Here is a 24,538-nt window from a genome sequence, read left to right on the forward strand (position 1 = left end):
CCTTACTTTTACAGATGAGGAAATTCTATAAACTTGCATAGCATGTAAGGACCGGGACAAGCATGAAAGCAGCAGCTCCTCTAAATGCTAAGTATGCACTGAGTACATAGGTATTTCCATTCAGAAGGTTGGAACTGCGATCCTGACTGCAAATGTAGCAGGGTAACTTGGGATCATTTGCCTCATAAAAAGCGGAAACAACTTCCAAGTAAATTATGCAAGTGCAGCTCAATAAACCAGTTGGACATACCTTTAGTACCATAAAGATGTAGATAGATACTGAGAGGACTTTTCAGAGATGGTTCAGTTCTTAACTCATATGGGAATTATTTTTATAAAACCATGTTGATGCCCACTAAGTGTGTCTGTTTATATTTTAAAACTGAACATAGAATTAAAAAAATAATTGAAAAGTACTTTTTAACTCCTATGATTCCTTTTAAAAAACAATAACCATTGGCCAACATCTTGGAGTTCCCATAGTCACTGCTAAAATTTCAAATCCTTTCTTAGGAAATACTAATGGAACCTATGATTTTGTAAGCTTGGTGACAGAATTTTGAAAAACTAGTGTTTTGAGGGAAGTAATAAAATGGCTCAGTAGGACTTAGCCACGGCCACTAAAAATAATCACACAACTTAGGTGCCTCCACTTTTGCGATTATTTGGCTCACAGGTGGGCTTTTGAAGTGAATAATCTCTTCAGGGATGTGGTGGAGTTCCCATCACTGGATGTTTTCAAGATGTGATTGGACAGGGTGCTAGATAATTTCATCTAAGCCCCATTTCCCACAAAAGATTGGACTAGATGGTCTTTCGAGATCACTTCCTACCTGGAATGTTCTGTAATTTTATGGTTCTATTATCTATGCCTAGTACATTGCACTACAGTTATTTGTCATTACCAGTGCTCTTATCAATTGTCTATGAACTTCTGTTAATGAAAATATTGGGGGTTGTAGCACACATCATCTATTCAAACTGGAGAATGACATTTTCTTTATTCTTTTGATGCCAAAATTTTGATTTATTTGGATTTCCTTTATAATTCTAGGTACAGCGCAGGCAGGCTTTATTCTGGTTATGAAGTTAAGATTAGATTTTGAAATTTAAAGGAAGATATCCCCTGTTTAAATACATTCACATTTCTTTTTTTAATATTTATTTTAAAATAAATTATAATTAAAATAATATTTAAAACAACCTTAATGCTGTAAGTGTTTTGCTGGGAAAGAAAAAAAAAACCCACAACACATTAGTATCATTATACATTTATATAGATATAAAAAATCCCCAATGACTTAAATTTACTTTTTGTTTATTAAGAAAATACTAAAACCAGTAGCATTCTTTTCAGTCTATTGTGCTGAATACACAGAGGTAGAGCAGTTCAGCATAACTAAGGTACCATTGGAAATGGAAAGGAAATGAAAGAATGGAAAAATATATACTTACTTTCTAGCCACGAAGAATAAATAAAGAATTAAATGCTGAATTATGTAATTTACTGAATAATGCAAAACTTTTATTTCAAATTATTACTTACACTACACCTAAAAAGTATTCATTTGTTTGAATAAGGCCTTTATTTTTTCCAATAAGCAAAAAATATTACTTTAACGATCTGTAGACTAAGAAAATAAGTAAAACCCAAACATATCTCTCCTTTATTGTAGTTTCTATTCCCTTTTCCATTAGAAAAATCTACTAATTGTTCACATTATGCCCAAATTAAATGTCTTATACAGTGATACCTATGTATATTATTAAATCTTTTTTCCCACATGACATTTATGATGGTCTATGAAATGTTTGTATGACTAAATTAAATGTGTCTGAGGGCTTTTAAGCAAATATTACAGTAAAATGTTTTAGTAGGTCCCATCAGCATCCTTGGCACACCATCACTTCCCATCCTAACTAGCCATAATGATTATTGCAGCATTATGGTGTTATGCCATCTACAATAAATTTGCACCCAGTATGACACTTTAAATCATAAAAATGTTAAAATTTACCAGATGCTGAACAATTTAAATATAAACCTTTGAGCCAGTGAGTATTTCAGTGTTACATTTCATATTCATTGGTGAGTGTGTACCCATGGACTTCAAGGTGACATAAATGTTGATTGCTTCTTTGTAAACACATTGCCTGTTCTGCATAGTGTATTTTTATGGCGAATATATTTCAATAAAAGAATTGATTAAGCCTTTGAAACACTGGTTATCATGTTTGAGTAGCTGTTTGAAAGGGCTATATAGCATTGTGTACATAGCTTTTAAAATAACTATCACAATAAAAAAGTGCAACAGTATTTTACTTTATCCTGTATCAAAATCTCAGTAGCTCAAGGGCCTGGGTCTGTAGTCCACCCTCATGTGAATGAATCCTACCCAAACCAGTAATTTAATTGAAAAGGTCACTAAAGGGAGGTGAGAAGGATATAGAAAATACATTTCTTAAAGACATCTGGGTACATAATGGATACTGTTTTGACCTAATGATTGTCAGTATCTAACTTAAAGATTTCTAAAATACTTCGAATGTACAAATATCAAATTCATTACTATATTCTCTGGGCATTTACGAGTAATTTGCAAGGAGAATTTTGATTTATTTTCTAACTGCATTTTCATCTCTCATTGCAGCATAGTTAGCCTTGATTTAGTTTTTTTTGTTTGGTTGATTATGGTCTTTGTTTTTAATGAAAATGAAGCTTTTATCATTCTTTCCATGCATTGATGTACCATCAGCCTTCTCTCTAGTAACTTTTAAACACGTCAAACATTTCAAGGAAATTTTGCCTCAATCACAGAATCATAGAATGGTTTGGGTTGGAAGGGACCTCAAAGATCATCTAGTTCCAACCCCCCTGCCATGGGCAGGGACGCCCTCCACCCAAGTTCCTACAAGTTTCACAACACAGCAGCAGCAAGTAGGGGACAGAAGGAGACATCAGTGAGTAAACCTGTAAAGAACAAGAAAGGCAGACCTCAGACATTACACAGTTTGTTGGACAATGACCAGACTAGTCACATCATGCACTTTTGGATGTGTGTGTTATACAGGAAAGAGGAAGGTTAGCATGAGAATATATCAAGAACGAGTACTGTGTTTAGGAAATCCATACAAAATGTGGCTTTGTCAGCTCACTGCTCTTAGAATAACTTGTTTGATTTCCCCAAAACACTGGGGGAAATGTATCACTTTATCCTACCTCTGTGTTTCCAATACATGGTGATAAACATGTGTAATTAAATCCGTAAGATTTATCCATACACAGTGCTCCCGGGGCACAGCTTATATTGTAGAATAGGCAGGCGTCAATATCCAGTTCACATCTTTCACCTTCAAAACCTGCACCACAAAGAGAATGTTTAATCACAGTTCATTCAGAATATTGACATTATGTCTGTTTAAGGTGTTAGCAGTTAACACCACTCTACTAGAGTAATTTGGCAGTTTTATTTCCTAAACAAAGTGAAAAAGTGGGATTCTTCATAAAAATGTTCATTGCATACATTGAGATATATTGCTATTTTTATGTTGCTATTTCTTAAGCTTCAATATTTGGATGGCATTGTCTTTGTTCTGTTTAGAAAATAGAGTAAATTTCCAATGACTCACCTATAGGGCAAGTGCACTTAAAATGATCTTCATAGTCAATGCATGTTCCTCCATTTTCACATGAATTGGAACCACAGTTATCAATTTGCACCTCGCAGAATTCTCCTGGGGTTGGAAAAAAAAATCCTAAAAGGTTACGAATAAATATCATGTTCTTAAAAAAAAACCAAAAAACAACCCATGAACCATCTTAGTAATATTGGTAAAATAAGTATTATTTTAAATAATCTTTCTGGAATATTGGTTAGAATTTAGAGATTTTTTGTATGTTTCCAGACTCCTTTCTCTCCATTTATATAAAAAAAAAGTCTCAAGGTCTTAAAAAAAAGGTCAAAACAAACTCTTTCAGCATTAAAAAACAGTTTTAGATGGGATCCAAATGGAGATAGATAGCTGAAGAGGAAGGATTTTCACTGGCAATAATTATCTGAAAGGGAGGGAATACCTTTGCATTTTCATCTACTTTTTACTGCTGCATGAGTCAACCCTGATCTCTACTCAAGACTTTTGATTCTATTTTGTATATATTTCATTATGTCCTTTGTGGGCTCCATTTTGGCTAGGAAAAAGCTAGGCCACGTTTGTCTGAGGTAACCTTTAGTGTCATTCCACTGAACAATTACTTGCTCATTTAGCTGAAGACATTTTTTAGCTCAAGAGGAAGAAATAACTGAACTTGTAACTGGACAGTTCTAAAAAAAATGTACTGAAGAGAAATATATGTGACAAAACTAGCACATACTGAAAACAATATAATGAATTCTGTGTAAAGGTTCTTGAGATTTTTTTTTCTTGTTATTGCTGTGCTATTGTTCCTTTTCCCATGATTTTTTTAAATTTTTAATTTACTATTTCCATAGCAGGATTTCAGTAATTTTTTTTTCAGTTTTAGAAAAGATAAAGAATAGAGAAAGCAAAAGTGAAACAGTCTTTACTGCTAAGAAAACTAGAAGAAGGTGGAGGAGTTTTGAAAAGTTTCAAGGAGGAAAATTCAGAAAAGAATATAAGAGTAGATTACTGAAGTTTTTACCACCAACTTGTTTGTAGTCAGTGTTACTTCACTCAGTGTTTTAAGCAGTAAAAAAATGGAAGAGCTGTACAGGAGAAAAATTTTTGGGAGAGAGGTATAAGAAATTGGGATCATTTCTTTAATCAGACAAAATATTCTGTAGAATGCTGTGTTCAAAGTTAGTATTCTGTTTGAAATCCTTCATATGGAAAAAAAAAAGAAAGAATTTTAATTCAAATAATGAAATTGTTTTTAAATTTTTAATCAGCTCTCCTTTTGGTCTAAAGCCAGAGACATCAGGAGAACATGAACTAATAGTACAAAATTTGGCAAGGAAATGACTGTGTCTGTTTCTGCAAAACATTTCTGCCAATTTCGTACATTTTAGTCCATTTCTAATATAAAACACACTTAAGCTTCAAGAAACATACACTGTATCTTTTAATATGCTGGAATGTATTTTCAAACTAAGACCTAAAGATTGCTTTTTATGGACTTCTATAAATGTGAACAGGAATATACTTATTAAGGCCTTAATGCTGTGATTTGTTGGCCAGAAATATCTATCTTGGGCCAACAGGTGCTGAACCACATGTATAATATCTCATATATTTACAGAGAGGTTAACCAGCATGCTATACAGATTTTTAATGTTTATTTTGTCTCTTTGCTCCTCAGGCAATAATAGCCCAGGAATAATGTATATCAATTTTTCAACAGCGAAGAGTATATTTTACTGTAAATTATAAAGCTTACTGAGAAATAGTTTTTTTAAATTATATTACTATATTGTAAAATTTAAAAAAGAGAGAAAATAGGAAATTAGATGCTTCTTGCTATTTATTATTATAGTATAGTATGTAATATTACATGGGCACGTATGGACAAATTGACCTTACATTTACAAGACTCTCATTTGCTCACTTTGTATTGATGCTAATGGTAACTATATGTACCTGTATCTCTGGGGAGATACCATCGTGATTAATACTTTTAGAAAGCCATGCTGTGAACCAGGACAAGTGTTATAAAACGGAATTTTGTGTAATATTGGTTGACAAAAAGACATGCTAAAAATAAACAGATATTTTAATTGTGAAATGAACTGAATCTATTGAGGAAGTTGCTATCTCCTAGGAAATGTAGATGGGTTTTTTCATTTTTTTCCTAATGATGTCCGGAAGGCAAAATTGGGGAAAAAAAAGCTGGGAATAAACTTCAACTCAGTACGTATTTTGGATCCATGTTTTCATATTTATTCATGAGGGTTGAATTGTCTTGTCCAAGAAACCCTTATGAATAAATATTAGTACAATCAAACAGGCTTAAAGAATTATTTTGCTATAAATCTGAAATTCTTATAATGGCTGTATCCTTTAAGTGAACTTTACTTTTCCCTGCCCCAATGAGGTCAAGAAAACCTAGTAACTCCAAACTGTTATAAAATTTATTAGAATCTGAATACTGCTGAGAAATGCATAATTTATGGTATTAAGATCTGATTAAGTGTTAAATGGATGTCAGGAGAGATCTCCACAGTAATCCACTTAGCTTTTAATGCCTAATTATCACTTCATAGTGAGTGAGGGCTGAATAATTGAGAAATGCAATACTTAGAGAATTCATACAAGAATTTTGTGTGCAATTAAGCATGTTATTCTTCTGTCAGGAATAAGTTCAGCAGGTACAAGGAACAAAGGAAAAAATAAATAAATTATATAACATAAGAGAGGGAAAATAAATTGCTTAAAGAGTTTACTGTTGTACTGTTTATTTTTAAAAATGACCTTACACAATTTTTACCTAAGCACATGTTCTTACAAGTTAAATTGTTTAATTACAAATTCTGTGCCCAAGATATCATTGAAATAAAGTGTGACTGCAAATGGGCACAAACTGAGGTTACGCATGAACATCAGGAAATGTCAGGAAACATTTTCTTACTGCAAGGGTGACCAAGCATTAGAAGAGGTTGCCAGAGAGGTGCTTGAGACTCCATCCTTGTGATATTCAAAAGCCATCTGGACATGGTCCTGAGCAACCTGTTCTAGGTGATCCTGCTTGAGGAAGGGAGTTGGACCTCCAGAGGTCCCTTTCCAACTTCAACCATTCTGTGATTCTGTGATTCATTGAATCACAGAATATTTCAAGTTGGAAGGGACCCATAAGGATGATCAAGTCCAACTCCCTGCTCCTCACAGGACGACCTAAAACTCAACCATATGACTAAGAGCATCACCCAGATACTCCTTGAGCTCTTACAGCCTTGGTACCATGACCACTTCCCTGGGGACCCTGTTCCAGTGATCAACCACCCTCTCAGTGAAGAACCTTTTCCTAATGTCCAACCTGAACTTCCCCTGATACAGCTTCATTTCATTTCTTCATGTCCTGTTGTTGGTCACAAGAGAGAGGAGATCAGCACCTCCCACTCTGCTGCCCCCCTTGAGAAGTTTTAGACTGCAATGATGTCACCCCTCAGCCTTCTCTTCTCCAAGATGAACAAACCAAGAGACCTCAGCCACTCCTTGTAAATCTTTCCCTTGAGACCTTTCACCATCTTGGTCACCTTCCTCTGGACATATTCTAATAGTTTGATGTCCTTCTTACATTGAGATGCCCACAACTGCACACAGTACTCAAGGTGAGGCCACACCAGTGCAGTGTAGAGTGGGACAATCACCTCCCTCAACCTGCTAGCTATGCTGTGTTTGATGCATCACAGGACACAGTTGGCCCTTTTGGCTGCCAGGCATTGTTGACTCCTGTTCAATTTGCCATCAGCTCAAACCTCCAAATGTCTTTCTGCAGGGCTGCTCTCCAGCCTCTTATCCTCCAATTTGTATATATAACCAAGATTGCCCCAGCCCAGGTGGAGAATCTGGCAATTCAATACACTTCAGTTCTTGAAGATGGGATTGGCATTTAAGTTTTTCCAGTCAAGGACCTCACCAGCTAACCATGACTTTTCAAAGATGATAGTGACCTCACAATGGCATTGGCCAGGTTCCTCAGTACCCTTTGGTGTGTCTCTTCTGGTCCTACAGACCTGTACATGTCCGATGTACTTATGTGCTCCTAACAGTTTCTTCCTCCACTGTGGGTAATGCTACATTCCCAGACTTTGTCTGCTGCTAGGCTCAAGGGACTGGAAGGTAACTGAGCACACACCTGTGAAAACTGAGGTATAAAAAGTAATTTACTTCGCATTGTACCCTCTGCAGGCCCCTTATTTTCCTTGTCTTTTCTTTTGCTACCAATATACTTAGAGAAAACTTTCTTGTCCTCCCTGATTTTTGCTAGTTCCACCTAGAGCTGAGCTTTAGCTTTTCTTACTCCATCCAAACACACTCAGGTAATGTCTTTATATTCCTCTCAAGCAGCTCATCCCCACTTCCACTTCCTGACATTTAACTACATTAGGATACTAAACATGAAAGAATATACGTTGCTTCTCACCTGTGTTTGTTAGCTTGGAATCCATGATGTGCTAAAGCAACTATGTAGCTCTGAGGTTGGTACCAGCCAACTAAGAAACAGATAAACTAGCATACTTATGTCTGTACCTGATTATAAACTTACTAGTGCATTTACATAAATAATAAAAAATAACCAGTCACGGGTGATATTCACCTAAGAATTCTAAAGGGACTAAAACATGGCATTCCTGGAGTACTGTTAGTGGCATGTAAGCATTTAAATTGGCTTTGGGACCAGAAAAAGGAAAAGTGGCAAATGCAATACAAATTCTGAAAGGAAACATGAGGGGGTTTACCATGTAGCCCTGCAATACAATACTGCCACTGCTAGCGATAGGCCATAAGCTTTGCACTGAATTTGCAAGGTCTCTGGACTGAGGCTCCGCAGGCTTGATCTGTCTTTCCTGCAGTGATATTTTACTTAACTGTGACAGCAGGTTTTTTTTCTTCTAATTTGCTTTACTTTGTTTATCTTTGTATGATACAACCATAGTTTTAGATAGATAGTAGTAACAAGTAGTTATTCTATGTAGAATGAGATTTATAACTCGAATGCAATGCTGCGAAGAAATACAGGGTTGATACGATAACAGAGGCCTTGAGAAGTGGAGACACAGGATGTCATGTGAGGAACAGAGGCATGGGATGATAAGAGATGGGACACAGGTTTGGCATTGGAGACCCCATGGCTATAAACAACTCACCAGTGGTCAGTTACAGAATGCAGACCTGGAGGTGGACAAAACTGTTCTTAAGGGTAACAAAAAGAACAAAGAAATAATATTTAATATACATTTAATATACCATAACAAGTAAATTCAGATACAAAATAGAACTTCAGCCCAATGAAGAAAAAGCATAAAAGTGTTTTAGCAGACATATAGAAATGATCCCTAGAGAGATGAAGAAGAAACCACCAGTAAGAACATCGTATTCCTCCCAGTGAAGGACTATAGATCCTGTAACGCTGCCCACACCACCACCACTATGAAAGCAATGACGTTAAGACCTGGAGAAGGAGGAAAAAGGGTGAGTATAATGTCATGAAAAAGAGTAGAAACTAATAATTGTGTGAGTCCCAATTTAAACTGCATTTTTATTCATTTACTGTAGTTATTAGATCTGGCCTAATAATGGTTATATTTTTAACATTTTAGTTACATTACCAGTAAATTCTTGGCTTTACTTGTAAACCAAGATATTGAGCATAACAGAATCAGCTAGAGCTGTATGTACTAGTAAGTCTGATTTTACGAAATAACTTCCTGAAGGTCCTTATAAATAATGTAACTTGCAGTTGCCTTCCATATTGCAGAGTGTAGAAAAATTAGCACTTCTAATAAGAATGTTTCATTTTTAACTGACCCAAGCATTTTAAGCTCTAAAATCAGAATTTGCATTCCTTAGGACTTTAGCTGCACTTGTAGTTGCTAGAGATACTTCTAGTTTTATGTGATCTGCTTTGGTCTATTTTTGCACTTCTGCTCTCAATTTAATATTAGCAACTTTATGCAGAAACTATGTAAGTAACAACCAGTATGCTAATAAAGAGTACGTAAAAATAATCTACACTAAGCATTTCCCATTCCCTATTTTATATGGCAACAAGCTTATCAAACAAAAAATATATTACATGACCTAACACTTGTCTTCAGTGCACAAATACTGGGACTGGATCATAATTTTTTTTTCTTTTCTCTAAAATGAAAGTAATTTTAGCAACTTAAGAATATTTTTTGCTCTTTTCCACTTTTGAATATAGTTATAACACCCAATTAGATTTAGTGCACATGTGCACACAGGTACATACACAGACATACACACAGACCCATTACTTTTTGACCATTTAAACCAAGAAGCTAGTAGGAACATTAAAAAATATGTTCTTTGGCAAGGCATGGGCAGTGAAGATTCACTTTCTGAAATGTGGGCATTTGCTTCCATGCTATTGTATTTACAGACCATAAAAACCTCTTAACTTTTGAAGCATGATTTGTCTCATCCTGAACTCTATGTCCAAAATAGGTCAGATGATTGGAGTTTTTAAAATTCTCGTTTCTTTCCACAGAACTTGCAGACAGCACAGAGTGACAAGCCTGGTACAGACATTTACATTGTAGGCACTTAAAAATTAGCCATGATTTATTCCTCTTCCAGGAACTTTACATTTAAGTATTTTGAAAGACAATAAATCCAGTTACAGTAATATTTATTGGACCCACTAGAAGTTGGAAAATAGGTTTTCACGAATTCTGAATATTTCCTCATTTTCGTTTGGAGTTGTGTAAAACTGTGCAGTAAACGTATTCTTAGAGAAGTCTAAGTATAGTAAATAATCTTTGTGCTTTTCAAAGTAGTTTCAGTGAATGAGAAAAGAATAAAAAAAAGCAGAAATAAAGAACTGATCTGACCATTCACACATGTAGGTGTTAAAAGCGTCTGCCTGACTGTAACTCAGACAGTTGAACAATCAAGTTTAAATGACTCAGTTTTGCAATTAGAATTTGAAAATTCTATTATAGGCTACATGAAAAATCTTTTATAAACTAGTTATCATAAATATGAAAATGAAGATTTATTTAATATATACAAAGTTTCTCAGTCCTCTTAGAATAAAATATAATTGTGTACTGATTAAAAAAAAATAATTGTCTTGACTCTCTCTACAGCTAAATTTGAAAAACAGGAACATATAATTCATCCCATTGGTGGAGATATTTCTGCTCTAGGTGGGTTGAGGAGGCTTACAACTGGGTAATCTCCACTGACTATAGATGGAATGTAGACAACCTGTTTAGACTAAATTATTAACTTTTAGATTGCTAAAGATACATCATACTGAAATAGTTCATTCATGGACTATCACTACCTCTATCCCAACTTTAATTTAAAAAGAAAATAATGAAGGAATGATACAGCCATCTAACATGGCAGCTGGCTTCAGAATGTACATATTTATCTACAGTGATATTTGGAAAATAATCTATGAATTATTTTTGTCAAAATTTGTAGTTTTAATGATAATTTCTCACTTATTTACTTTCAAAATTCCTTGTATCTCCATTTTAAGATGATGTTTCACAAATCCCTGTAAAGGAGAAGTATTCTTCTGAGAGGAAGGGATTATAGAAAGTAAACCCAAGAAAAATGTGATATTAATAATTTTCTAATGACACAGATTTTTCTAATTAATATCTAAGGGTAATAGTTTCCACTAGCTCCTGAAAAACAAGAATTTACTGGGGTTGGAGATAACAGATCTGAGATTTGAACTCATCATTTACTAAATCTGATTAGGTCAAAGATTAGACACATTTACACCATACAGTGGGCTCGTGTTCTACAAAGCTATTTATAATATTATGAAAGCAACATAATATTTTAACATGGAGACACACATGTCCCAATAAGTGAGAGAAGCCATAGTGAAACACATGTTCACTAAATACTGTCCCAGCGTCATAGAATAAGGGATCCAAACTGTAATATATTTTCCAGTTCAAGTGAATATTAGTATGCTTATTCTCAAGTTTTACCACCTAGTATCTTTTTGTTTACATGGAGCTGGATTTAAAGCTTTTTGTAAAGATCAGAAAGACTTCTACCGGCCACAGTCAGCTTATGACTTAACCCTGTTGTCTACTGCTGCATGAATTATAAGCATGGACACGTATTCTCAAATGTTAAATATGCAGTAAAAAATTTCACCTTCTCCTGGTTTAGAAAGCAATGAGTCATTCAAGGACTCTTAGGAATAGTCCTTCCTGAACATTCCTCTGTAACTGTTGTTTTAGCACAGTCTTTTAGCTGAGCCACTTTTACAGAATGTCTTTAAATTTGTTTGAGATGTATTTTATTAACCTTGGCTCTTAAATGAACTCATTATTTTGGAACACAGAATTTGACTTTTGACCATCGAATAGATTATCTGTCTTTTCTCTTAGCTGCCTTCAGGATTTAGCTGGAAAACTGGCCTTAAAGATTCAGCCTTTGGCAAAGTCTTTTGTAGATCTCTCTTTCAAATAGTCTTTTATTCTCTTGTGGGGGGTTTGTTTGCTTGTTTTGTTGCCAGTCAAAGTGCCCTTCATTTGTCTCGCTAAAAAATCAAATTCATAAAAAAACGCCGAGGATACTAGAAAAAATATGCAAAACATTTTTCATGCCTGGAACAGAGAAATTTCTTCTAGTTTTATCCTCTTTCACTCTCTTTTAAACTCTTTCTTGTCTGAAGGGAATCAGCCAATCATTGTATGTGAAATATGAAGAAATCCAGAAAAACCACTCACAGAGCCATTCACAGAGAGAGGGAACCCTCCAGAATGAGCATCCTACCCAGCCTGGATAAACAACACCATCCTTGCAGGTTCCTCTGCCCTCTGGACAAGGCATGAATGTCACACTTGAAGTTCCAGAAAGGTGATGGGTTTTTTTTAAGTTTTATTAAAATTCCTTGGCAAATTGAGTCTAATTATTTAGATACAAGAACTCTGGATTAAGAACAGAATGAGATGGGTTATAAATCTGGAGTAAAGCTGAATGTTAGTGTACCGGGATGGCAGCCCAAATTTGGGGAGGTGCCACAAAGATTAATGTTAGTTCTAATGTTATTTAATGTTCTTATTAATGATCTGGAAAGTAGATTAAACAAAACTTTAATCACATAAAGAGTTTATACTAAATTGGTGGCAAATACTGAGGAGGAAGGTATCCCAGACTCACAGAACAGCAGGGGTTGGAAGGGACCTCTGGAGATCATCTAGTACAACCTCCCTGCTAAAGCTCTTGCTAGAGCAGGTTGCACGAGATGGCGTCCAGGCGATGTGATCTCTGAATATCTCCAGAAAAGGAGACTCCACAACCTCTCTGGGCATCCTGTTCCAGTGCTCGGTCACCCTCAGAGTAAAAAAGTTTTTCCTCATATTCATAATACAAACAGATCTAAAGAGGTTAAATATTTTGAAGGATCATGTTTTAAAAGTCAGATATGTCTCAAGAAATAGAAATAGAAACATGTATATTTCAGAAAAAGTAAACCTAAGAGAGTCCCAGAGTGAAAACAAAACTATAGAAGTTGTTTCTGAATGTAAGTTTCCAATGTAATACAGGTTAAAAAGAAAGAGGATAGGTCTTACAGTGCCTGTGAAGACTGCTTATGTCACAGGAAAAATATGCATCAATAACAGACATCAATAACACAGATGAAACTATGCCTTAAGTCTGTCACATAGTATTATTGCATACAATGGAACAGGTTTTTGATTTATTTTTTTTTTTTAGAAGGAACAACTACTGAACACAAAGGTTGAGAAATAGCATAAGAAAGCCTTGAAGATTTAGTTCATGTGTCAGCATAATTCTGTCTTCAGTGGAGATACAGTGAACTATGTCAGCTAATGATGTGATACATTGTGTCTGAAAAAAGTAAGTAATATGTGGTTAAGCATGATTATCCCTTCTTTAAAGAGGAAAGTCGATGTTCAGGTTGGTATAAGAATACTGTGGTGCAGTGGTTTGGTTGAACATGGTGAAACAGGTAACTGTTTTTCTTAATCGTGTTTTCTACATAGTTTAATTCATGATAATTTCTTCACAAACACTAAATCCCAAGTTCAATGCTTCCGCTATACAGAAAGACTTCAGGAACTAAAAGATGTAAGACTAAGGCCTTTTAAAGAAATAAAATAGAGCTTCAAAGATCAGCTGCATAACAAAACCAGTCACTGGGTCTACATGATAGTGTTGTTCATCTCTCCAATGCATTTTCTATTTTTAATCATGCTGTAGTTACATCTACACTACACACCTTATCATGTTTTAAACCCATTAGTATGATAGGTGATTTTATAGTGCTGTTGACAATTTTTGTACCTAGTTATGATCTGAAATGCCGTACTCAGCTGAGCTAATCAGCACAGACTCACCTGAGAAGCAGAAAAAAATGTCTATGGCTATTATAGATCATCACCTTTTAAAACCGCTTCAAACAACTTATTCTGAAGGCTTTTTGACTGAATTTACATAAAATGCATATTTCCCTCCTGTTTCTTATTGATGATTTGATGATTTTTTTGAGGTGATATAAACCTATTTGAATGTACACTATCTCTCCAGCTGCCTCTCTGAATGCTTAAAGAAAGTCGAAAATTCCTATTTTCCCTTGTCACATACACCAGATTTATATGTTGGGTAATGAGAATGAATAATGCACTGGCGTTCTCTACGAGAGACTTCTGAAAAGACCCAGGGAGAAAAGACCTTAGATTCCTTTTAGGTTTTACTCTGCCTAAACAAGGAAATTATAGACATCAATAGATCTAAAGACAGAGGAGACAGATAAGTTAAAGCAAATCAACAGAGTTCTGGAAACCCCCTGAGAGTAAATCCGGGAGTTGTATGCCTTAATAAAATAAGCCATGGTAGGCTAGTAGGAAGTGGAAAGCAGGAAAAGAAAGTGATAATTTGTTTTGTATGTACCTGACTTTGAGGTCAGATTTTCACGTGAACACACTGTGATCAGGAAGCACTCCCACTATGTCTCTGAAACTTGATACTTTCAAAATATTCATGAGCAGATGTAGCCAGCTAGAGGGCTGGCCATCAATCTTAAGGGCATATTTTTAACCATGTCTTTCACATGAGAACTTTACTAATTATTTATTTAGAAATATATGCTTCTTAACAAACTACAGCATCTTTAAGTTAACCATGCAATATAATATATATCTATTCTCAGTGGACAAAAATTCTTTCTTATTCATATGGGCCAAATATATTCACTGTACAGTGACTTCACCTGGAAACTGAAATACTGAGAAGTATGAACATATTCATAAATATCCCCATGCATTTGGAATGTTTTGTTCAATTTTAAAAGAAGCCAGAACTTAAATACTGATATTATATTTCTTTTTGAAATAGCAGGTAGAATATTTTTTATAGTCTTTTGGCTTTTCATGCTGCATGCCAAAGAAAAACATGCATGCCAGCATGAAAACTTCAGTTAATATTTCTTGTGGAAATCAAGACCTGAGAAAATTGTTGACTTAACCTGCTGTAGGTCACAGTCTGCTTGGAGTTCCCACAAGTATAGTACAAATCAGACGTTAGCCCTCGCTTAATGTTCTAGAGTTTATTTGCTTCAAATTAAGTATTATGCCTGTATGGTTTAACGTGCTCTTGATTTTGTGTTGTGTTTTTGTTTGTTTTTTTTTTTTTTTTTTTGAGGGGGGTGGGTATTGATTGCTTACTTCTCTATACTTTTATCTCAGTTACTACAGTGGAATGCACCAGATGGTTTCAAACCGTTGTGTTTTCCTGTAATTCATCTTGCTGTCTTCTAAGGTGAGAGATCTTTGTAAGGACCCATGTCCTAGCTAAAACCATATGCCTTTTGTCCTAACTAATGTTATTCAGCCACACCTTCTAAAAGGCATTTTAAACAGCAGGAAACATTTCTAGACATCTACTAAAGAGTATCAGAGATTGAATTACTTTGGTTGTTATTTTTTGCTTTCTGTCAGTTATCAGTGAAAGTTCTTTAACAGAAAATTGAATCCTCTGCAAAGCAGCGAGCTGTTCCTTTTTTCTTCATTAAATGAAGAAAAGCATTCTGAGTGAATTCCTCTAGTAATACTTAGCAAGTGACTTTTATTCCATTATTTCAGTCCATGGTCATTGATGTTTGGAATCTGTGTGCACTAACAATTTCTCTTTCAAAGGTGACAACAGTAATAACACATAAAGTGCAATGAACAAAGCTTAAAATGACAGCATCTGTTCCTGAGACATATACTGCTGTGTAATTCCAGTGACACTCGTGTGATATAGGGACCTCCCATGATGCTACAAAAATTCCTTTACCAACTCACCTTTAGTACAAGGAATAGAGCTGTGGAAGAAATGTTATTGTTCCTTTTATCTATTTGAGTTTTGAGACTTATAAGACTTTCACTGTATGTGAAAACAAAATATAGACCTCCCCCAAATATTCTAGAGATGGCCGAACACCTGCCTGCCAATAAGTAGTGAATTAATTCCTTATATTGCTTTGCTCATGTGCACAGCTTTTGTTTTACCTATTAAACTGTCTTTATCCCAACTTTCAAAAGTTTTCTTACTTTTAACCTTTCAATTCTATCCCCCATCCCACTGGGGGAGAGTGAGCGACGAGCTGTGTGGTGCTTAGCTGCCCACCAGGGTTAAACCATGACACCACTGTATTCCAGAGAACAAAAGGATTTAAAAATGTGGATTTGACCAGATAGAAGGGTTTGAATTAGGCCATGTCATTGTTCTGTTCACTAGTATAAATGTCTTAACTAGATTGTGAAAGATATAGGAACTTTTATATCCCATATCTTCTTCTTTGGGACATTAGCTATTATGGCACCAGAGATACTTTCTACAGAAGACTGTTTCAAACTCCTACATAGTTCAATAGTGCAAGTTTCATCCAAGTCTGTTTACATTAATTTCCCATTTCCCACCTGTAGAAATTAGCAGCCCTGTCACAACTCAATAAAACAATGAGAGACAGAGGAAAAATGAATTGTGGATAAATCTGTAAATGATCTTAATGAGTCTTCTAAAAGTAAAGTTTGAAGATGAGGAAAAAGTATGTAATTGAAGTAGCACTTTAAATTCTGGTTGGTGAGTTTGCTTGGGGTGCAGTTCATTTTAGCAGCAATAAGATTATTTTAATTAAAGGACTTTTCTACCAACTAAATGAAGTGTCTAACATGCCAAATCAATTCCTGCCAATATGATTGCTCTACACACAAGGAAAGATAGTAATTAATTAGAGGAAGCTTCTTCAAGGACAATTGGTCTACTGTGCAAAACCTGAGAAATCACTGGCATGGATTGTTTCATTTCAATGTCATAAGCCATGTTACTTACATGCGCTGTTGTAGATACTAAGGTTTGTATCCACTTTCAGAGAAGAGAAAAAGGAAAAGGAAAATAAGGAAGCTAACTGTAGAAGAAAATTTCATGACAAAAGTCATGAAATCTATTCAACAAAAATAACTGTATTTTATAACCTTTTTATTCTCTCATTTGAGCATTTAAACCAAACACATGGATATTTTTCTGAGTCAATTACCCAAAATGTATTTTACATATAAAAAGAAATAAGAAATGTAGTTTAAAATTGCATTTGTATGTATATGATAAGCTTCTACAAGGTTTCATTAAAGAGTATGAAACCAAAATGAAATGTTTTTATTACTTTTTAAATCAAAATTCTGCTTTTCACAGCTGAGAATGATACATCATGTCATATTTTGTTTTCCCTAAGATAAGTCTACTCCAAATATGATTTAAATGTTAATGCAAAGGCTGCAGCTGTAGTGTTTATAATTTATAAACACAATTAAGAACAATTAGATGTGAAACCACAATAGCCTTTCTGGTTGCAGATGCTATTTAATTCAGAGTCAAGTAAACATGCCAAAATTGCCACTGCATTGTCCTTCCCTCTTTCCCATCCCAAACACATAAATGAAACAATAAACAGGTATAAATGAAAAATGCTATGGAACAAGAATGAAGAAGTAACTGATTATTTAAAAATAGAGGTAAAAAAACCCCAAAACAACCTATTACAATATGAAGAACCTCTTACAATGAGATCCCACAAAGGAAAGAATCTTGACCTTATAGTAAGATGTCCCTGAACACTGAAGTCACTTCCACTTGAACTCAGTCATAACTCATTTTTTAGTAAGGTTAAATTGTATTAATTGCATACAATTATTGCCATTTATTATATCCTGTCAGACTTTTGTTTCATGATTATGTTGTATGGTAGAGACCTTACTATTATATCAAAAGCCTTGAAGTATTGTAGTGAAACATTACTTTTATTAACAAATCCATACTTTTAGTTGTTATATAAAAAATAACCCAAGACTAGATTGAAAAAAGAAAATCATACAGGTGATAAGGTGGTAATGAAAAGAGAGATTGATAGTTACAACTATCTGGGATATGATTCTATGATTTCTTTTCCAATGGTAGCAGATTTAAAGTGTGTTTCCTCTGTATATTACTAGCATTTCTTTAGATTAATTTGATTTCCATTCTTTAGGTAATAAATATTTGGGTTTTACCTTTCAATTGGTTAGTTTTTAAATTATGTTAATATTTTTGGCACTTATCTTTAGATTTATATACATATGGCTAATATCCGTTTCTCTAATATTACCTAAAACTGGAGCAAATCATGTTTCAATGCTTCTCTTTCAGCTCCCTTTCTAACCTAAGATTAGTGAAGGACTGTAGAATCCATCTTAAATGAGCTTCTATTTAAAGGGTAAGGCTGGAGAAAAAATTACAAACTGTTTTCCTTGCCAGCTAAAACCCAATGTGGTTAATCTAAACTACTTTTCTAGGCTTCTTTTGCAGCCAATTGAAAGAGAAACACTCCTGAAGAAAGTGTTTCAACCACTAACAAATATCTAACACAGGCGATCTTAATTCCCCTTTGAAAATGCTTACTCACTGATCATACATAGAGTCTTGAAGTCTTGTTTGCCAGGTCTCACATTACTTTAGACCTCTAAAGTCAAGTAAAATGAATCAGTTAACCCCATCCCAAGTTAAGTTGCATAAATCATTGGTGGCTCACCAAGGAATTAAAATAGGAGGTGGGATTCAGCTCTCAGAAAGATAACTAAAGTTATCTGAACAACTACAGGCTGATACAAACTAAGAAACTCCCTGGACTCCATTGCTTTCATTAATTAGATCTCCAGGAACTATAATCAGAAGGCAGACATCTAGCTCACATACAGAACTTCTACATGTAGTCACACAATTTTAGTCTCTTAAACTGAAGCTGAAGTTTACTTTAGGTCTATTCTTACTATAACCTTAATTGGAAGCTTCAAAATAACCTCTAAGTTTGATTTAGATTTTGTAGGCATCACAGCAGAGGGCAGAAAATGCAAAGAGATATGATTACTCCTCCAAATACTTCTCTATTCCTTATTTTTGAAAATTCAGGATTCTTATACTTGAATATTTTAAAGGAAATGAAACTACAAACTTCTACATGATTTGTATATGCCTTACCTGTGAAATTATGAGGACACAAACACTGAAACAAAGGTTGTTCTCTCAGTTGGCTCGTATCAATGCAAGTTGCTCCATCAGAACAACTATTTGGATAAATTAAGCACGCATTTTCAGCAAATTGGCAGAAGTCTCCTGTCCATCCAGGTGCACAGAGGCACTAGATATAACAAACACACAAACAAACAAAAAACAACCACAAAGAAAACACAAAATGAAAATGTAATGTGAAAATTTTTAGAAATTTCTTTGGGTCTTGTATTTTATTACTGAGTAAAAGTACGGTAGAATGCAGAGTGTTACATCCAGCTGAGACTATTCTTCATGGCTGTATTTGCAGACAATAAAACAGTTTAGAGAGGCAGAACTCATCTACCATGTCTGTTGAAAAAGTGTGGGAAAAGAGGACACATGAGTAGGAGAAAATGGCAAGGTAATTAATGGCTGTAAGGGATGGAGCTGCCCGCAGGAACAGAAGAACTGAGTGTGCAAAAAGGATTTAAAAGGCCTGGAGGTGAGGGAAAAAACAGGCAGTGATACTAACACAGCCTGAAAGACAAACACGGCGGCCAACCATTAATGAGAAAACATAATATAGGGTTTCTATTATACATTCTGACCCTATCTGTTAACTAAAATAAATAAGAACGATCTCTTCAGAGGAAAGGGGAAGATTTGAAGCTATCTAGTGAAGGTTTTAAGTACAAGGCTAGAGCTGATCCTTTAAGAAAAAATAAATTTCTGGACTAATGCAGATATCTTTGGTAGTCTTAATGCATTACATGTCTTTTGTTTTGGGACAATGACAATATAATTATGACTCATTGGACAAAGAATTTCATTTACCAAAAAAACCCGAACTAAAATATAGGAACAAACATAGCATTATTATTCCATTATTATGATAGAAATTATTATTATTAAACATTATTATGATAGAAACATGTTGGCAGAGTCTTTTCACTTCAATATCTTTCAAGGACCAAGACTCACCATTAAAAAAAGAGGAAGACACTGGTTATAACCATAAACAAAAAAAATAAATGACTCTGAATATATTCTATTGGAATACAACCTTATATTAACTTCTCAAAAGAGTCCTATGAGACCTATAAATTACAAGTGCCCTGATCAGGATATAATTGAGAGTAGCTTGCTTTGAATCCAATTATAAGGGGAATAAAACAATACAGCCAGCAGTAGCATAAAAGTATTTTAGAACACTGTGAGGGTGTAGCCAGGCACAATGTATAAGCTTTTTACATGAGCGTGTGTACGATGTGACCACCAAAAGGACAGAGACGGGTGTAGTTGCACATCACAGAACTAAGAAAAAGTTGCCAAAGGACAAGATTAGCGTAAGGCATGGAAAATAGGCAGGACATATTGCTGAATACAGAAGAATGACTAGAAGACATAAAAAAGCCCCAAGGCAAGTAATATCAGGAGGAGACCCTCCTTTTTTAAGGGGCGGGGGGTGTGGGGTGTGGGGGTGTGGTAAAATAGCATAAAACATCAAATATGAAGAGGAAGGATGGAGAAGAAGGAAGACAAGCTGATTTCAGTAATGAGTTCTCTCATCAAAGAGTTAATGAGAAAGATTACCTTGGCCTTGGGAACTAAGAACCACCAAGAACTGTAGCCATCAGCACTAACTACATGGCATCAGTTCCATAGTATTGTATAATCACAGATAATTTAGAAAGTAAGTGTTACAGAATAACAGTATGTAGCCATAGTGAGAATGACTAATAATGTTTTAAAGCTATTAGCATGAAGTATGCTATTCATGAATTAATTCAGTAAAGTTTTTTTTTAAAGTTTAAAACTGGCCCAACCTATCAGTCTTCTAAACATTCCCGTTACAGTGTTCTCTGATTCCCTGATGTACATGTTTTGTAAAAATGAACAGTATTCAGATGGCCAAGTGAAGCCTTTAAGAGAACTGTAATGATGGGACTCCCACATTGCATATCTCTGAATTGAACTAATGAAACAGCAGATAGCTAAAGTGGGCTGTCATCTACTGAGTGACCCAGATATAAGAGGAGCATGATATGCAACAGAATTAGTGTGACTTACCTTTCAAGGGCGTGGAAGAACATGATGTTCTCCAGCAACTGTATATTCCTTAGTCCCTATTTTCTGAATTCATAACCCTGCATCTCTCTGTTGTGACCCTTTACCTAAAGGAGACCTACAGGAAAGCTAGAGAGGGACTGTTTACAAGGGCCTGTAGTGATAGGACAAGGGGTAATATCTTTAAATTGAAAGAAGGTAGTTTTAGATTAGATATAAGCAAAAATTCTTCACTGTGAGGGTGGTGAGACACGTTGCCCAAAGAAGTTGTGGATGCCCCTCCCTGGAAGTGTTCAAGGCCAGGTTGGATGGGGCTTTGGGCAACCTGGCCTAGTGGAGGGTGTCCCTGACAATGGCAGGGGGATTGGAACTAGATGGTCGTTGAGGTCCCTTCCAACCCAAACCATTCTGTGATTCTATGACAATACCCATGCACAACTCTGCCATTTCCTGATGTAATTCCCCTCAATCTTCAGAAACACCTGCCATTCCCTATGTACTGTCCTTGTCCTTGATGTTATGTTTGGTTAAATTTGACACTACTATAAAAATGTAAAAACAAGGTGGCATGTTTAAGGTATCTATGGGTATATCTACCTTTGTCATTCAGTATACAAGCTTCCCCCAAACAAATCTATAAAAATATGATTAATTCTGTATGTCAATATATTTTATGTTCATAGAATCCCAGAATAATTTAGGTTGAGAGAGACCTTTGGATGTCAGAGCAAGTCAATTTTAAAATCCAAGCTGGTTGCTCAGGATCCTGTCTAGTTGAGGTTTGAACATCTCCAAGGATGGCAATTCCACAGCCTTTCTGGGCAACTTGTTGCATTGCTTAACTACACTCATACTACATTGTGAACAATTTCTTCTTAATACCTAGTCAGAATTTCCCTTGTTGCAACTTGTGCCAGTTGCCTCTCACTCCTTTGCTGTGCACTTCTGAGAAAAGTTTTGCTTTGTCTTGTCTATGATCACCCATCAGGGAACTGAAGAAAAGAATTACGTCCCCGTTCAGTTTTGTTTTCAAGGCTAAACAAACCCAGATCCTTCAGCCTTTCCTCATACATCATGTGCTGCAACCCTTTCACAATGTTGATGGATCTCTGCTGGACTTGTTCCAATTTTGTCAAACTCTTTTTTTTTTTTTTTTTTTTTTTTGTACATTGAAGCCCAAAACCACACACAGTACTCTAGGGGTGGCCTCGTAAGTGCTGAGCAGAAGGGACTAATGACTTCACTTGATCTACTGGCTATGTTTTTACTAATGCAAGCCAGTATTAGATGAAGCTAGCCTTTATCACCTTCTGATTACATTGATCCACTCCCTTGTCTTCCTTAGATGCATCCTGTTGGACGTATACAAATTCCCTCTTTGCCTAAGTACATCCTAGTTTGGCATTCCTCTATCATTGACAGTACTTCTTACCACTCAATTTTGCCACTTGGCATAGGCACTTGGGAAACCTGAAAGCAGATATTGCAAGTAAAAACCAGAGCAAAGGCATCTCATTCAGCAGTGGGATTACATTATCCTTGGTCTCATTTTTTTTCTGCTGCTGTACCTATAAAAACTGAATTTATAGGTTTCTTTCTCTTTTACGATTGCTTTTCATAAGGAGAATATTTATTTGGAAATTCTCATTGACTAGACTTAACCTTTTATCACTCAGTCACTCGACATTACTATACTGGTTTAACCAGTATTTTCTATCTTATTAAGTCCATTATGCAAGAAAGAGCTTCTTCAAATAAGTCCACTTAAGTTTAACCCTCTTCCTAGTGGATACTTGTTCACTTAAAAAAGTCTGTTCTCAGAGATGGAATTGTTGTGAAAACTGCATTTACTTTTAATCTAGCAAAGTGGCTTTTCTGCACCTGGGGTGAAATGTATTACTGGCAAGACAGCATTCAGGAACTAAATCACTGTTTCCAGATTATACCTGAATTGTTTTGAGGATAATTAAAGGACAAGTCATAGGGATGCTTAATCCACCCTTTTCCACCAATATGAAGTATTTTTTTAAAGCTGAATTGCAATCACCCCAACAGTAGTTTTGCTGAAAAGTGGTACAATAACTTTTTTTCCTTCTCAGTTTTCAAGTGCCTGTTAAGATGACTTGCAAAATGAATATGTTCACGTGTATAGGGTGCTCTGCTACTTTCAAAGTATATGGAGCTAGCTAGATAGTAACCTCTTCACCTGCTCTGGCATACACGGTCCAGAATGGATTTTCTTTCATGTGTTGGCAGCGCAGTTTATGTAGAAGTCAGTTTTTCAGTGGGGAGTGTCTCTGGTGACTGTCTAGCTCTGCAGATTCTTTCTTCAAACCTCTTTCAGAAAGCCCAGAGCTCCTTCAGGGGAGTACTCTAGCAAGAAAAGTCACCTATTTTCCCCTTCCTCTCTCATCCTTTGCAGACCTTGGATGATCTAGAATTTTTAAATGAATGCACCTTAATTTATGATGTACAGCAAATATGCACATATCAATATAGAGCAATTGTTAAAAAGGTAAGGAAAACTACTATTCCACTGTAATTTAACTTCTCACATCGACAGATGTTTTAGGAGAGGTTCACTCTCCACTTGGGCCAGGGCCTTTGCCACTGATTCATATCACAAAAATATTAGGAGATGAGTTACATCATGCACCTTCAGCAAATTTGCAGATGACACCAAGCTGAGTGGTGCAGTTGACAAGTCTGAGGGGCCGGATGCCCCAGAGGGACCTGGACAAGCTCAAGAAGTGGGCCCATGTGAACCTCAGGAGGTTCAATAATGTCAAGTATAAGGTCCTGCACCTGGGTCAGGGCAACCCCCAGTATCAAAACTGACTGGGGGGTGAAGGGATTGAGAAGAGCCCTGAGGAGAAGGATGTGGGGATACTGGTGGATGAAAAGCTGGACACGAGCCAGCCATGTGTACTTGCAGCCCAGAAAGCCAACTGTATCCTGGACTCAATCAAAAGAGGTGTAACCAGCCAGTCAAGAGAGATGATTCTGCCCCTTTGCTCTGCTGAGACTCCACCTGGAGTAAGTGTATCAAACTCTGGGGTCCTCTGCACAAGAAAGACATCAACTTGTTAAAGCAGGTCCACAGGAGGGCCACGAAGATGATCACAGGGCTGGAACACGTCTCCTGTGAAGACAGGCTGAAAGAGTTGGGGTGGTTCAGCCTGGAGAAGAGAAGGCTCCAAGGAGACCTTATAGCAGCCTTCCAGTACCTGAAAGGGGCCTACCGGAAAGCTGGAGAGGGACTTTT

General features: G+C 35.8%; 1 protein-coding gene across 1 annotated transcript in view; it reads right to left on the reverse strand.

The window, feature by feature from the left end:
* EYS (eyes shut homolog) overlaps positions 1 to 24,538 on the reverse strand; it is a 916,770-nt gene that overhangs the window by 799,770 nt on the left and 92,462 nt on the right. The window contains exons 6-8 of the mRNA XM_054819879.1: positions 19,195 to 19,354; positions 3,631 to 3,735; positions 3,221 to 3,360 (exon numbers count right to left, since the gene is read on the reverse strand). Coding sequence (XP_054675854.1) covers positions 3,221 to 3,360; positions 3,631 to 3,735; positions 19,195 to 19,354 — 405 coding nt within the window. The remainder of the gene's footprint in view (positions 1 to 3,220; positions 3,361 to 3,630; positions 3,736 to 19,194; positions 19,355 to 24,538) is intronic.

The sequence above is a fragment of the Grus americana genome, chromosome 3 (genome assembly GCF_028858705.1).
Source record: "Grus americana isolate bGruAme1 chromosome 3, bGruAme1.mat, whole genome shotgun sequence".
Taxonomy (NCBI): Eukaryota; Metazoa; Chordata; class Aves; order Gruiformes; family Gruidae; genus Grus; species Grus americana.